This window comes from Lycium ferocissimum, chromosome 4 (genome assembly GCF_029784015.1).
Source record: "Lycium ferocissimum isolate CSIRO_LF1 chromosome 4, AGI_CSIRO_Lferr_CH_V1, whole genome shotgun sequence".
NCBI lineage: Eukaryota > Viridiplantae > Streptophyta > Magnoliopsida > Solanales > Solanaceae > Lycium > Lycium ferocissimum.
This window is the reverse complement of record NC_081345.1, coordinates 1,293,339-1,306,271: the sequence shown is the minus strand read 5'-3', so window position 1 is coordinate 1,306,271 and position 12,933 is coordinate 1,293,339. Positions and strand designations below refer to the sequence as shown.

The window sequence follows — 12,933 nt, the reverse complement described above, 5'->3', positions numbered from 1 at the left end:
TTTTCCTTCTTTCTCAATACTTTAAACGTGGAAAGACAACGAACAATAGCAATGCAAATTTGTACCAAAAGTTATGGATATATGCATGAGAAGAGAATAAATATTCAGCAAAAACGTGAAAAGTCAAAAGTGAACAAGTAAAAGTGTACGGAGGAAATAAATATGTGTCGGAGAATTAAAATTGAAGTGCATACATGTATATATGAGAAGAGAATAAATATTCAGTATTATCAAAAGTGAACAAATTAAAGTGCACGGAGGAAATAAATTTGTATAGGATAATTAAAATTGAACTGCATATGTCTATACATGAGAAGAGAATAAATATTCAGCAAGAACACGAAAGTCAAAAGTGAATAAGTAAAAGTGCACGGAGGAAATAAATGTGTCAGAGAATTAAAATTGAAGTGCATACGTCTATACGTGAGAAGAGAATAAATATTAAGTAATATGACATATGTCTATGCGGGATATAAAAATAATTGGATAAAATGTACAAGTTATATAGCTTATGATATAAGTGTTCATTGCGTGTATAATTTGTGAAGCTCATGGTACAAGCTGGAGGAGCGGGGTTCGTCAATAGAAAAGAGAATAAATATTCAGTACTATGGCATATATCCACGTGGAATTTATTAATTCTTAAAGAATGTGAAAAGTCAAAAGTGAACAAATTAAAGTGCACGGAGGAAATAAATTTGTGTAGGAGAATTAAAATTAAACTGCATATGTCTATACATGAAAAGAGAATAAATATTCAGTTAGAACACGAAAAGTCAAAAGTGAACAAGTAAAAGTGTACGAAGGAAATAAATGTGTCAGAGTATTAAATTTGAAGTGCATACGTCTATACATGAGAAGGAAATAAATATTAAGTACTATGACATATGTCTACGTGGGATATAAAAATAATTGGATAAAGTGTACAAGTTATATAGCTTATGGTACAAGCATTCATTGCGTGTACAATTTGTGAAGCTCATGGTACAAGCTGGAGGAGCGGTGTTCGTCCCTCCTCCACACTTATATATGATAGAAAAATATATATTTTTAGTAATGTGGCCAAGTAATATGGGACGAAAGGAGTACTTCATTTTTATTAATTATTAAAGAATGTGAAAAATCAAGTATATTAATATGGCCAAGTAATATGGGATGAACGGAGTACTTCATTTTTATTAATTCTTAAAGAATGTGAAAAGTCAAGTATAGTAATGTGGCCAAGTAATATGGGACGAAGAGAGTACTTCATTTATTAATTTTTAAAGAACGTGAAAAGTCAAGTAATGTGACCAACTAATATGAGATGGAAGTAGTACTTCATTTATTAATTCTCAAAAAATATGAAAAGTCAAAAGTGTACAAGTAAAAGTACACGGGAGAAATAAACATGTGTCGAAAAATTAAAATTGGAGTGCATACATGTATACATGAGAAGAAAATAAATATTTGGCAAGAATGTGAAAAGTCAAAAGTGAACAAGTAAAAGTGCACGGAGAAAATAAATTTGTGTAGGAGAATTAAAATTGAAGTGCATACGTCTAAGTAAAAGTGTACGAAGAAAATAAATGTGTTGGAGAATTAAAATTTAAGTGCATACGTTTATACATGAGAAGGGAATAAATATTAAGTATTATGACATATGTCTACGCGGGATATAAAAATAGTTGGATAAAGTGTACAAGTTATATAGCTTAGGATACAAGCATTCATTGTGTGTACAAATTGTGAAACTCATGGTATAGCTATTGAAAGCTGTGTTCGTACCCCCAATGACACTTATATATATTTACACAACAATGATTACTTGTACTAAAAGTTATATAAATTGTACACTTTAACCAAATACTTCTTTATCCCACGTGGACATATGTATAATATTGAATATTTATTCTCTTCTCATGTACTCACTCCGTTCACTTTTACTTGTCCACTTTAGATTTTTTACGCTGTTTAAGAAATAATAAATAAAGTGCATAATTTAGCAATGTACCCATATTATTTAGTGCATATTTTTATTAGATTTGAAAAATAATTTGAAGTTAGTAATTAATACTATGGGTAAAACAGAATTTTTTTTTTTTTATCTTATCTTGATATGTTAAAAGTGACAAGTAAAAGCGAAAATTTATTTTTGAAATACTTGACAAGTAAAAGTTAACGGAGGGAGTATACACGTATGCACTTCAATTTTAATTCTCTAACACATTTATTTCCTTTATGCACTTTTACTTGTTCACTTTTGATTTTTCACGTTCTTTAAGAATTAATAAATAAAGCACTCTCTCCGTCCCATATTACTTGGCACATCACTAAAAATATATATCCAAATTACTTGTTCATTTACAAAACCAAGATAAAATTAATTAAATCTTTCTCATCTTACCCTCTGCGTCCCATATTACTTGGCTACTGAATATTTATTATCTTCTCATGTATACACGTATGCACTTCAACGTTAATTCTCCGACACATTTATTTTCCTTCGTACACTTTTACTTGTTCACTTTTGACTTTTTACGTTCTTTAAGAATTAATAAATGAATTACTCCCTCCGTCCCATATTACTTGGCCACATTACTAAACTACTTTTTTATCCCACGTGGACATATGTCATGATACTGAATATTTATTCTTTTCTCATGTATACACATATGCACTTCAATTTTAATTATCCGAAACATATTTATTTCCTCCGTGCACTTTTACTTGTTCACTTTTGACTTTTCACGTTCTTTAATAATTAATAAATGAAGTACTCCCTCGGTCCCATATTACTTGGCCACATTACTAAAAAATATATGTTCAAATTACTTGTTCATTTACAAAATTAAGATAAAATTAATTAAACCTTAATTTGATTTCTTTGTAACAATCTTTGTATCTATAATTGTTAATATGAAAAATTATAATGTAATTATTTTACCCCTTATTAACATATTTTACAATATATACAACAATGGATCTTATGTTTGGATCTGAACGGTTAGTTAATTGAGACGAATATCAACCTGTCGGTATACATATAAGATATTAAAGAATTTAAAAGAAAATAACTAGAATCAAAATATTAATTTCCTCTCATATTCTTACTAATTTTTTTTTTCACATCGATGAACAACTTTCATTGTCATGACAATGAGAAAAAAGTCTGACTCTTTCCATCTCAAAGACTTAATTCCATCATTTTTTAACTATAACTAAAGCGATGGTACATAAAATACATTTTGTATATGTTGTTATATATAATAACAATTAAAATGTTTTTAAAAGTTATTTACAAAATACAAACTTTAAAGACTAGTTAATTAAAGTGACGGAGTTTAAGAAATAAATATAGACTTTTGAATCTTGTGGCTCTAAATTAAAAATGTATATAATATAATAAAATATCCTTTGAATCTTGTGATTATAAACTTGACATGTAGGATATTTGAATTGTCAACTTACTAAATATAAAAAGAAGCGGACGTAACCAAAATAAGACAAATTTTAACAACAATTGAGAAATTAAGGGGAAAAAAATAAGAGGAAAAGAAATAAAATATGGAGACTCACTAAGAAGAATACGGTATCATTTGCAAAATATACAAATGATAAAAACTAACTAAAGTGAGTAACCAAATTAAACGTGCATCGCAATGCTAGTAGAAATATAGAAATTTCAGTGCATAAACTCTTTATTATCCAAAGAAGGAAAATTAAGAAAGGATAGGGAGATCGGGAAAGAAGTCAAGTAGATATTACAATTATGCATGTCAATTTAAATCAATCTAAGTGTTTTGAGAAAAAAGAAATTATTAAGAGGGAAGATGTCAACAATCAAAGATGCATGTGTATTTATTTGTTTTCTTCTTTTTTTTTTTAATTTTTTCGCTTACGTGTCAATTTTTTTTAAAATAAAAATAAAAAACTGAATTTTCACCAGAAAAAAAATGAGTTTTCCCGTCTTTTTTTTAATTTGAAAATTTGATTTTTTTTAAACCCATTTAAAAAAAAAAAAACTAAAAACATGGATTAAAATGATTTTCTTTTAAAAAAAATTTTAAAACCTTTTTTCTAAAAAAAAAAATGAAAATTTGTTTTTTTTTTTTTTAAACAGCAGACGTTTTTGAAAAAGACAAAAAAAACTGAAAAATGATTTTTTTTTTTTAAATATGGAAAAATGGATTTGCTAAAAATATGGAAAACTTGATTATTTTTTAAAATGTCTTAAAAAATCTTGATTTTCATGATTTCATTTTCTTAGGACACTTTTATTTTTCAAATAAAATCGGAAAAGTGTTTTTCTTGCCAAAATGTGAAAAAAACTGAATTTTTATAAAATTTTGAAAAAATTAATTATTTTCTTAACATGTGGAAAACCCTTTTTTAAAACTAAATGTGGAAGACTAGATTTATTTTCAAATTTTAAGAAAATGCAGATTTTTAAGAAAAAAAAAATTAAGTTTTTCAACTTTTTTTATGTTTTCACTCTCTCAAATGAGAGTGAAACACACTCTTTGCCACATCGGCGTTTTCTAACAACTATTCCGTTTTAAATAAGTTTAGGGGGTAATAGGGCAGGGGAAGGTAAAGGTGTGTCGTAGTTCTTCAGGTATAGTTCGGGGGGTAATGATCTATCCCAATTTCAGTGCATAAACTCTTTATTATCCAAAGAAGGAAAATTAAGAAAGGATAGGGAGATCGGGAAAGAAGTCAAGTAGATATTACAAATATGCATGCAATTGTATCAATCTCAAGTGTTTTGAGAAAAAAGAAATTATTAAGAGGGAAGATGTCAACAATCAAAGATGCTGTTTCATAAGAATCATCCGCAGTGAATTACTACTGCCTGAAAAGAACAGGATTTTAACCAGATATCAAGATGAAATTTTCCACTCAACCTGAAAATACAATGAACACCAATAGTTCATGATAAGAAAAACTTACATAATGCCTTCCATGATTATCTAGCAAAAATCTGAAACATGACCTTATTTGTCTACAAGGTGGATAAAGATACGCAGAGATGTATAGACCGAGCACTAAACAGCAGACAGTTTAGAATTAAAAAGACAAATCAGTCAATCATCCAACCATGTTACATTTACAATTTACTCTTCTTCATTGGTCCCATCTCCTTTGCCTTTGCCCTTAACAAGTGCTTCTGTATTTTCCCTGTAGCTGTCTTTGGCAATGGTCCGAAAAACACTGACTTTGGAACCCAGTACCTAGGCATCTTTGATCGACTGAATTTCATAATATCCTCTGCCAACTGTTGCTGATCCGTTTCCTTTACATCAGGCTTTAATGTCACAAATGCACAAGGTGACTCTCCCCATTGTTCATCAGGCCTTGCAACAACAGAGACCTCCAGTATTGCTGGGTGTTGATATAGGATATTCTCGACCTCAACACTGCTAATATTTTCACCACCAGAAATGATGATGTCTTTTGATCGGTCTTTTATTTCTATATACCCATCTGGATGTTTTACCGCAAGATCACCAGAGTGATACCAGCCTCCCGCAAAAGCAGCTTCATTGGCTTTAGGGTTCTTCAGGTAGCCTTTCATCACAACATTACCCCTGAAGACGATTTCTCCCATCGTTTTCCCATCAGCTGGAACAGGTGTCATGTCCGTTGGGTTAACAACGTCCAGATGCTCCAAGCTTACATATCTGACACCTTGACGTGCATTTAGACGCGCTTGGACATCTGTGGGAAGTAAGTCCCACTCAGGCTTCCATGTGCATAGAGTGGAGGGACCATAGGTTTCAGAAAGGCCATAAGTGTGTAAGACACGGAAGCCACGTTGAGTCATTGCAGCAAGAACAGAAGGAGGAGGAGAAGCACCAGCAGTGCTTACATATACTAGCCGAGGCAAGGGAAGGATGGTCTCCTCTTTTGGGGCATTAACTATGGTATTGAGCACCACAGGTGCAGCAGAGAAATGGGTCACACCAAGGTGAGCTATGGCGGAATAAACAGCCTTTGCAGTTACCTGCATATGGACCACTCAAGAAAAACAAAAAAGCAAGGTTGACAAGAGCCAAAGCAGGGAGAAAAGCAGCAATTTATTGTACCTGCCTCAAAGCCATTATCTTTTCCTTTATTTTTTTCTTTCTATTTCAGATATAGACCAAAAAGGCATGTGCCCCTCCTAGTATCTTCAAAAAATTTCAGACTCCTCAACTCATGCAATAATCTTTGGGATCTTAACTAGGAAGTAGAAACGGTGTTACTTTGTTAAACGAATATGCTAAGACAGTAAATTTGATATTTCTCCTTAAAATTCTTATAGTCTATTAACCTGTTTTAGATGAAACACTGAATAATTGCTTCTAACCCTCATAGTTTGGTAAATAGGATGTCATTGCTTCTTATCTGGTGACTTGTATGTCATGTATGATCAGAAGACTAATATAGGCATTTGTTGAATCGGTTCTTCGAAACTGGAGTCGAGGTGGTGTGGGAAGGGAATGCAGTGGAAGTATGTAACTCCTCATATTGTTTAAAGAGGATACTATCTACAACTCCTTCTATCATCATCCTTAATTTGCTCGCTTTATACATGGGTGAGGACAGGGGCGGATCCAGCCTATTAAGTGGGGGTTCAATTGAACCCCCAACTTTCGACACGGAGTATAAATTTATGTGTAAAAAATTATTAAAATTGTATATATAGTAGATATGAACTCATAACTTTAAAAATATAATGAGTTCAATACTAAAATTCTTAAGATTGAACCCACAGAATCTAAATCCTGGATCCGCCTACATGGGTGAGGATATATCACCTCCTATGATATCCTTTCAGTTTTCAGCCTTTTGTGATGGATAACCCTAGTTATTTGTACATATACTTGCAGGTTTTGCAAAAGAGGAAATCACTAGATATGCATCTACTATAAAACACTCATGGCAACTGAAGAAGTGGGCCAATGTGGTGAAAATAGACAATCATGACTTCTATTGCAAAAATTTCAGGTCAAAGCCCAGTGTCTCGTTATCAACCCCACATGTCCTGCGATATTTTCATGATCATTACTAAGGCAGATTGATTGTGCTATTATAAGTAACATAAATACGTCATAGGATCTACATGTGCAAGAAAAGGACCAAGGGATCACCTGTCTAAGGCATATGTTGGTCCCACAAATTGCTGCAAGTGTCCAAGTGAAACACCAACCATTGCAATGAAACATAGGTAGAGTCCAAAGGTACACAGCTCCCTCTTTCATGCTCCAAACAACAGCATTACTCAGAGCCGCAATATAAGCACCACGATGATGAAGCACCACTCCTTTAGGACTAGCTGTCGTACCAGAAGTATAACCCAGAGCAATACTTTGCCACTCATCCTGCGGTGGCTTCCATAGAAAGTCCGGGTCACCAGTTTCCAAGAATTTCTCATAGTCAACTGCCCCTTTCTCTAAAGCATATTGGAACGGGACGGGATCACAGTTTTTATCAGCAATAACTATAACAATTGGTCGTTTTGATTTTCCTTTGCTCTTATTTTCTAAGATTTTTAGAGCTTCCTCAGCTAAAGGAAAGAATTCTTGGTCCACCATGACAACTGCAGCTGAGCAATGGCCCAAAAGAAAAGCAATTGTGTCTGCATTTAAACGAACATTGACAGCATTTAGAACAGCTCCAGCCATTGGAATTCCAAAATGAGCTTCATACATAGCAGGAACATTTGGTGCAACCACTGCAACCTGCCATGAAGCCAAAAAGGGAAGGACTTATAAGGTTCCCACTGGATACCAGAAAACTGCATTTTCTCAAGAGGACAACACTGGACATCCATAAAGAACTGATAGAAAGTTTTCCATATGTCCATTCAGTTCATATGGAGAAACAAATTGAGATAGGCAATGCAACAATTACAAATATTTTAGATTCTGTCAAAACCTGATAATTTCTCTCTGAACTATTACTTTTTCAATCAACTCTACCCCACATCTTTGAAGACAATAGGTTTTGCTTCATTAGCTTTTTATTGAAAAGCAATTTTTGGAATTTATGGGCTCCCTAACAGGGATGATCCCTGAAACTTTTGTAAATTATAGCACTTCATTAATGCTGATTTTTGAATAATATAGTATACTTAACAACTCTACTCTTCTTCGTCCTTCCTAAGTTCCCTTAAAATTCCTACAAATGGGGGTCGAGAAGTTTAAAGTAAGAACAATAGATATTGACATAATATAGATTGTGACGTTTGATAACCCCAGAACAAGAGAAAAGAATGGGGAAGGATAACCTCCATCCAGAGAATGAACATACAGAAATGCAAGGCACAAAACCATGAAATGAACCTACCATATGACACTTTATCAATAAATCAAAGGCCACTCTCTAATTTCCAAACTAAAGGCCAATCTGTCTCCACCCACTCATTGCTCCACAAGGAACAAGACAATGTGAGCTTACTTGTAGAATCTGTACATTGTTTTCGTTATTTATGCATAATGTCCCATAGCCAAGGGTCCTTGCTAGCTTGTTTATTACCTTTATTTAAACATTTTCCTTTCTGATCACCAGGGAGGCCAAATAAGTATTCCTCTTCTTTTCGCTCGTATATTCATAAAGTTCAACTAACTTGTATGGTCAGTTTGTGTTGGTTTAGTGATCCATAAAGAACGGAAGAGGGAGTATGGAGTGAAGATGTAAAACAGTTTGCTCTAAATCATTCAAGCTGAAACAGTTCATTGAAATGCCAAATTCTCATTTAGCAACAGACAGAACTCCAACACGAGCATTCTGCGGTATAGAGGCTAACTGAACGGCAACAGTACCATCAAAAGAGCTAATTTCAAATTTCAGCACTAGCAAATACGAAGAGAATCTAGAGCAAGTAAAGATATACACAATGTCAGTTTTGGATAATACTCTCTAAAAGAGCACAAAATGTCTCTGAGACTCATACCAACTCATGTCTAAGGCAATTTCTCCTAAATATTGGCTGCTATGGAGTTACAATATCAATTTTTACATGGACTGGTGTCCAAGAATCACCCTTATCCATACTGAATTGAGTCTTCGGAAACACAGTATCAGAACTGCTATGTAGATAGATCAGGATTGTGAGATTAATCAATGCCAGCAAACCACGAATAATCATTATGCAATCAGTATAGAAACCTCTATAATGGTGGAGGGTGCAAAGACCCTATCTGAATGTAGTCTCAAGTATTCTATGGAATCAAATCGTATACAACTAACTAGTAACTACAAGTATCTTACCTGTAATACAAACAAGAAAGAAGATGGATTATAGGGATCATATTGGATTGGATCAGCACAGAAGAAAGGTTACTTGGTTTAGTCGAAAAAACACTATGCTAACTGATATTGCGTACAACAACAACAACATACCTAGTGTAATCCCACAAGCGTCAAAAAAATACTATGCTAACTGATAGTGTGTAATCATTTAATAGACCATACATCCAATTATTAGAATTAGCGGAACTCATACCAAATTACCACCTTGGTGCAAAAGCATATTTACTCTTACTCTCTCACCACAATAAAAAAAAAAAAAAAAATAATTCACTTTACTAGAACAAATACTTAAAAGTTCTTACCCAAAGCAGACACTAATGCAGTCTTTCAATAGACATGTTAAAGCTTTTTCCAACAATAACTGTTGGAGAGAGTACAAGTCCTGCACCTACTATACACCATTTCCTCTCATCATGGTCAATTACATACCTATGCAGAAACTAAAGTATCACCAGCTAGAACCCGGAAAACAAAGGTAACATGGGTAAAAGCTAAGAAAAGTACCATCACAAACGGAACTGCTAGATAAAAATCTATTCTTGGAAAACATAGTTACCATTACTACAAGAGAATGTCAAAAAAAATTATCAAACAAGAGTAATCTCATACAACACAAAAATCTCCATATTCACACCACTGCCATGACAGTAGTTTAGCTTAATAGGGAAAAAAATACAAATCAGTAGCAGCAACATACAACACATGAAAACAAACTAACAACATAAAGAAAAGAAGGAGAAAATGGAAATTCTCTGATAAGACAGAGAAAAAGAACAAAAGCCCAGATTCCAAACAAATAAAGCAGAAAATATTTTCCTCAGTGGAAAAAGAAACTGACAATAAGTTTCCTATTTCTTCTATTTCTGGAAAAGATTTACGAATCATAACAGCAAATTTATAGTTATAATTTTATATACGTATACAAAATATGTATATTAATACACTTAAATCCCAAACTAGTTAGTGTATGCCTATGTAAATCCTTCATACTCCCTCTGTCCCAATTTAAGTATCTTACTTTTCTTTGTTTTATCCCAAAAAGGGCGTCTCTTTCTATATTTATATATTTAGTAAGTTAGACAATTCAAACACCATATATAAAAAGTTTAAAATCATAAATTCAAAAAATATTTTAATACACTACACACATCTTTAATTTAGAACCGTAACATTAAAATGTACCCCCAGCTCAATTATTCAATGTACAGCACTTTCTTTTACTTCATGAAAAACTTAGTACAAAGTTAGAAGTCACGTGAGAACCTCAGAGTGTTTGAGAGAGACCTCACAGTTAAGCAGCAGAGTATAGTCTTTTTACCCCTCAACTTTTTAAAATAACCACCCAAAAAAATTAAAATAAAAACACTTTTAAAATTCTTGATGAAACATATGTCATGATGCATCTATAAGTTTGGTGTAAACACCGGATGTAAACAAGTTTTTACCGAGAAAAAGGGGAATAGCATCCAGTAGAAAGTACTAAGGCCCATTTGGACATGATTTGAAATCGGTGATTTGGAATCAAGTTGAAATTTTATTTGGACATGCAATTTGGATTTCTTATATTGTATTAATTCTAATAAACATGAAAATCTCACCATTTGTGAAAACTATCAAAAAAATTTCAACTCTTATACAATCTTATCAAATGAGCAAATCTATTTAAAAAAAAGGTATTAGAATATCCTAAGGTGCCATCTTAATAAATTGCAAATCTCCATATTTCTTTTATAAATAAATTTAAATGCTTGTAATTACATGCTATTACAAACTTTTAAATAGCACATAATTTGACAAAGATTTATTGGTCCACTAAATCAACAATAATAGTAACCAGTTATTCTTTAATATAATTCTTCCACATGATATGAACAATTTTTTCACATCGAGCATGAGTCTTTTTTTTCAAAATAAAAAATGATAAATCTTTTTTTTACTAAATATAAACTTGTGGGTCAAGTTTCACATCTAAAAAAAAAAATTGAAATCCCAAATCCTACTTTTTAGAGAATTTTTGGAATTTGACACATAATATGAAGTTGAAATTTTATGCAAATTTCATAAACAACGCTGATTTGAAATGCCTACTAAGTCATTTTATATTTTTTAAACTCCATATCCGGTCAGGCTAACACAATTAAATTGAGAATGAGAATGAGGGAGTATAATAGTTAAAGCATGTGATGTAAAAAGTGACGAGTAAACTGGAGAGGAGAATTTGGAAGATACCGTGGTTCCAAAAGTAATGGAGCATTTGGTAAGAGCAGAAGCAAGTTGACGACAACGGTTATAAGTCTGGAGCCACGTGTAGTCAACGGAGCCGTGAATTAACGATTTCCTGTTCGGATACACCATTGCCGCCCTTTCCAAGAACCATAACGGCGTCAAAGCGGTATAGTTTGCAGCATTCTTTGGAAGATCGTCGATATCTCTCTCGACCACCATTCTTTTTTCTCTTTATTTATCTCCCTTTGGACTTTTTCAGAAGAAGACTACTTTGTGGAAATGGAGAGAGCACAAATGGTATTTAAATATGTATGGAGTTTAAAATATATTACTACTATATGTGACTCTGCGTTGTGTTGGGCTATTTTTAGTTCTCGTCCTTTTATATAGGATAGGTTGGCTATGGTGATGACTGATGAACAGAAAAAGACAACCATGGGTCAAGTACGTATTTGTGTGCCAATTGTCTGCAATTACAAAATTATTTTTTGTTATATTAAAATCGAATTTTACCTGCCATCTAACAATAATTATGATTTTATATTGTCAATTTAGAACGGTCAAAATAAGTTAGCTCAGCCCAGCCCAGCCCAGCTCTTCGTTTAAAAGGGCCTAAAAATATTAGCCCAACCTGACCCTAAACAGGTTGCGGGTTGACCGTAAGCTTGGCTTACAATTTTTTTTTAAAAGGGCTATTGACACTTATATACATTAAGTGGGCTTAAATTTTCCATTTTGACAATAACACTTAGACTTGCTTCTCGTGATGGCATGCTTCTCTTTTGGTGCGTGTTCGCTAACCTGCGTTATCCATGGGGAAGAGGGCTCGCATAGCATCTCTGAAAGCACAAGAAGCTTCCTTGCATGTTCAGCGAGGTCACAAGGCAAATATGGTTTCTGCAACTGGAAGTTCGAAGGGAGAACAAAGATGTAACATCCCGTAAATCCGGATTAGGTGTGAATGTGTAAATTAGTATTAAGATGACATTTTAGCTATATGAATCCTTTCGGGACGAATCCGGGTGTAAAATAGTCGTTTTGGAGTCAAACCAAAATTTTAAGTTCGTAAGAGCTCTTAAATCCATCTAAGTCTAAGGTACTTTCTCACTTATGCCCATTTTTTGGTTAGTTACGTTGGGAATTTGAGAAAACTCAAAACATGAAAGTTGTACGTCTTTAAAATACCTTTCCAAAAATATATAGTGGAGCTCAAACGGAGCTATGTACGAAAAGTTATGACCATTTTACGGAGCAAAGGTCGGCAGTTGGATCGTAAGGGTGCCGCGATCGGAATGTCATTCTGACCAATATTTTGCCTTGTACGGCACCCCTGTGATGCAGGGGTACCGCAGGTGTACAGACCTGCCATGGGACCGAGATGCAAGGGTGGTGGCCAATTATTTTTCTGGTTCCGAATTTTATAAGTTT

The 12,933-nt window shown here is 33.3% G+C and overlaps 1 protein-coding gene across 4 annotated transcripts; it reads right to left on the bottom strand.

Moving 5' to 3' along the window:
• Window positions 1–4,849: 4,849 nt before the first annotated feature.
• Window positions 4,850–11,865, bottom strand: LOC132051455 (acetate--CoA ligase CCL3-like). 4 transcript variants are annotated; one of them, XM_059442515.1, is made up of 3 exons: window positions 11,509–11,865; window positions 7,116–7,706; window positions 4,850–5,986 (listed from the first exon to the last, which is right to left on the bottom strand). In XM_059442515.1, the coding sequence occupies exons 1-3, from the start codon at window positions 11,722–11,724 to the stop codon at window positions 5,090–5,092; spliced, it is 1,704 nt and encodes a 567-aa protein (XP_059298498.1). In that variant the 5' UTR covers window positions 11,725–11,865; the 3' UTR covers window positions 4,850–5,089. The 4 variants fall into 4 exon arrangements, with proteins under 4 accessions (XP_059298498.1, XP_059298499.1, XP_059298502.1 ...); XM_059442516.1 differs by lacking the exon at window positions 11,509–11,865 and adding an exon at window positions 9,473–9,514; XM_059442519.1 differs by lacking the exon at window positions 11,509–11,865 and adding an exon at window positions 9,484–9,508.
• Window positions 11,866–12,933: the final 1,068 nt, after the last annotated feature.

Coding starts and splice junctions, on each gene's coding strand:
- LOC132051455 (XM_059442515.1), bottom strand. CDS start 11,724: ATGGTGGTCGAGAGAGATATCGACGATCTTCCAAAGAATGCTGCAAAC. Junction 7,707..11,508: donor CCATTACTTTTGGAACCACG/GTATCTTCCAAA, acceptor GCTTCATGGCAG/GTTGCAGTGGTTGCACCAAA. Junction 5,987..7,115: donor CCAACATATGCCTTAGACAG/GTGATCCCTTGG, acceptor GTCCATATGCAG/GTAACTGCAAAGGCTGTTTA.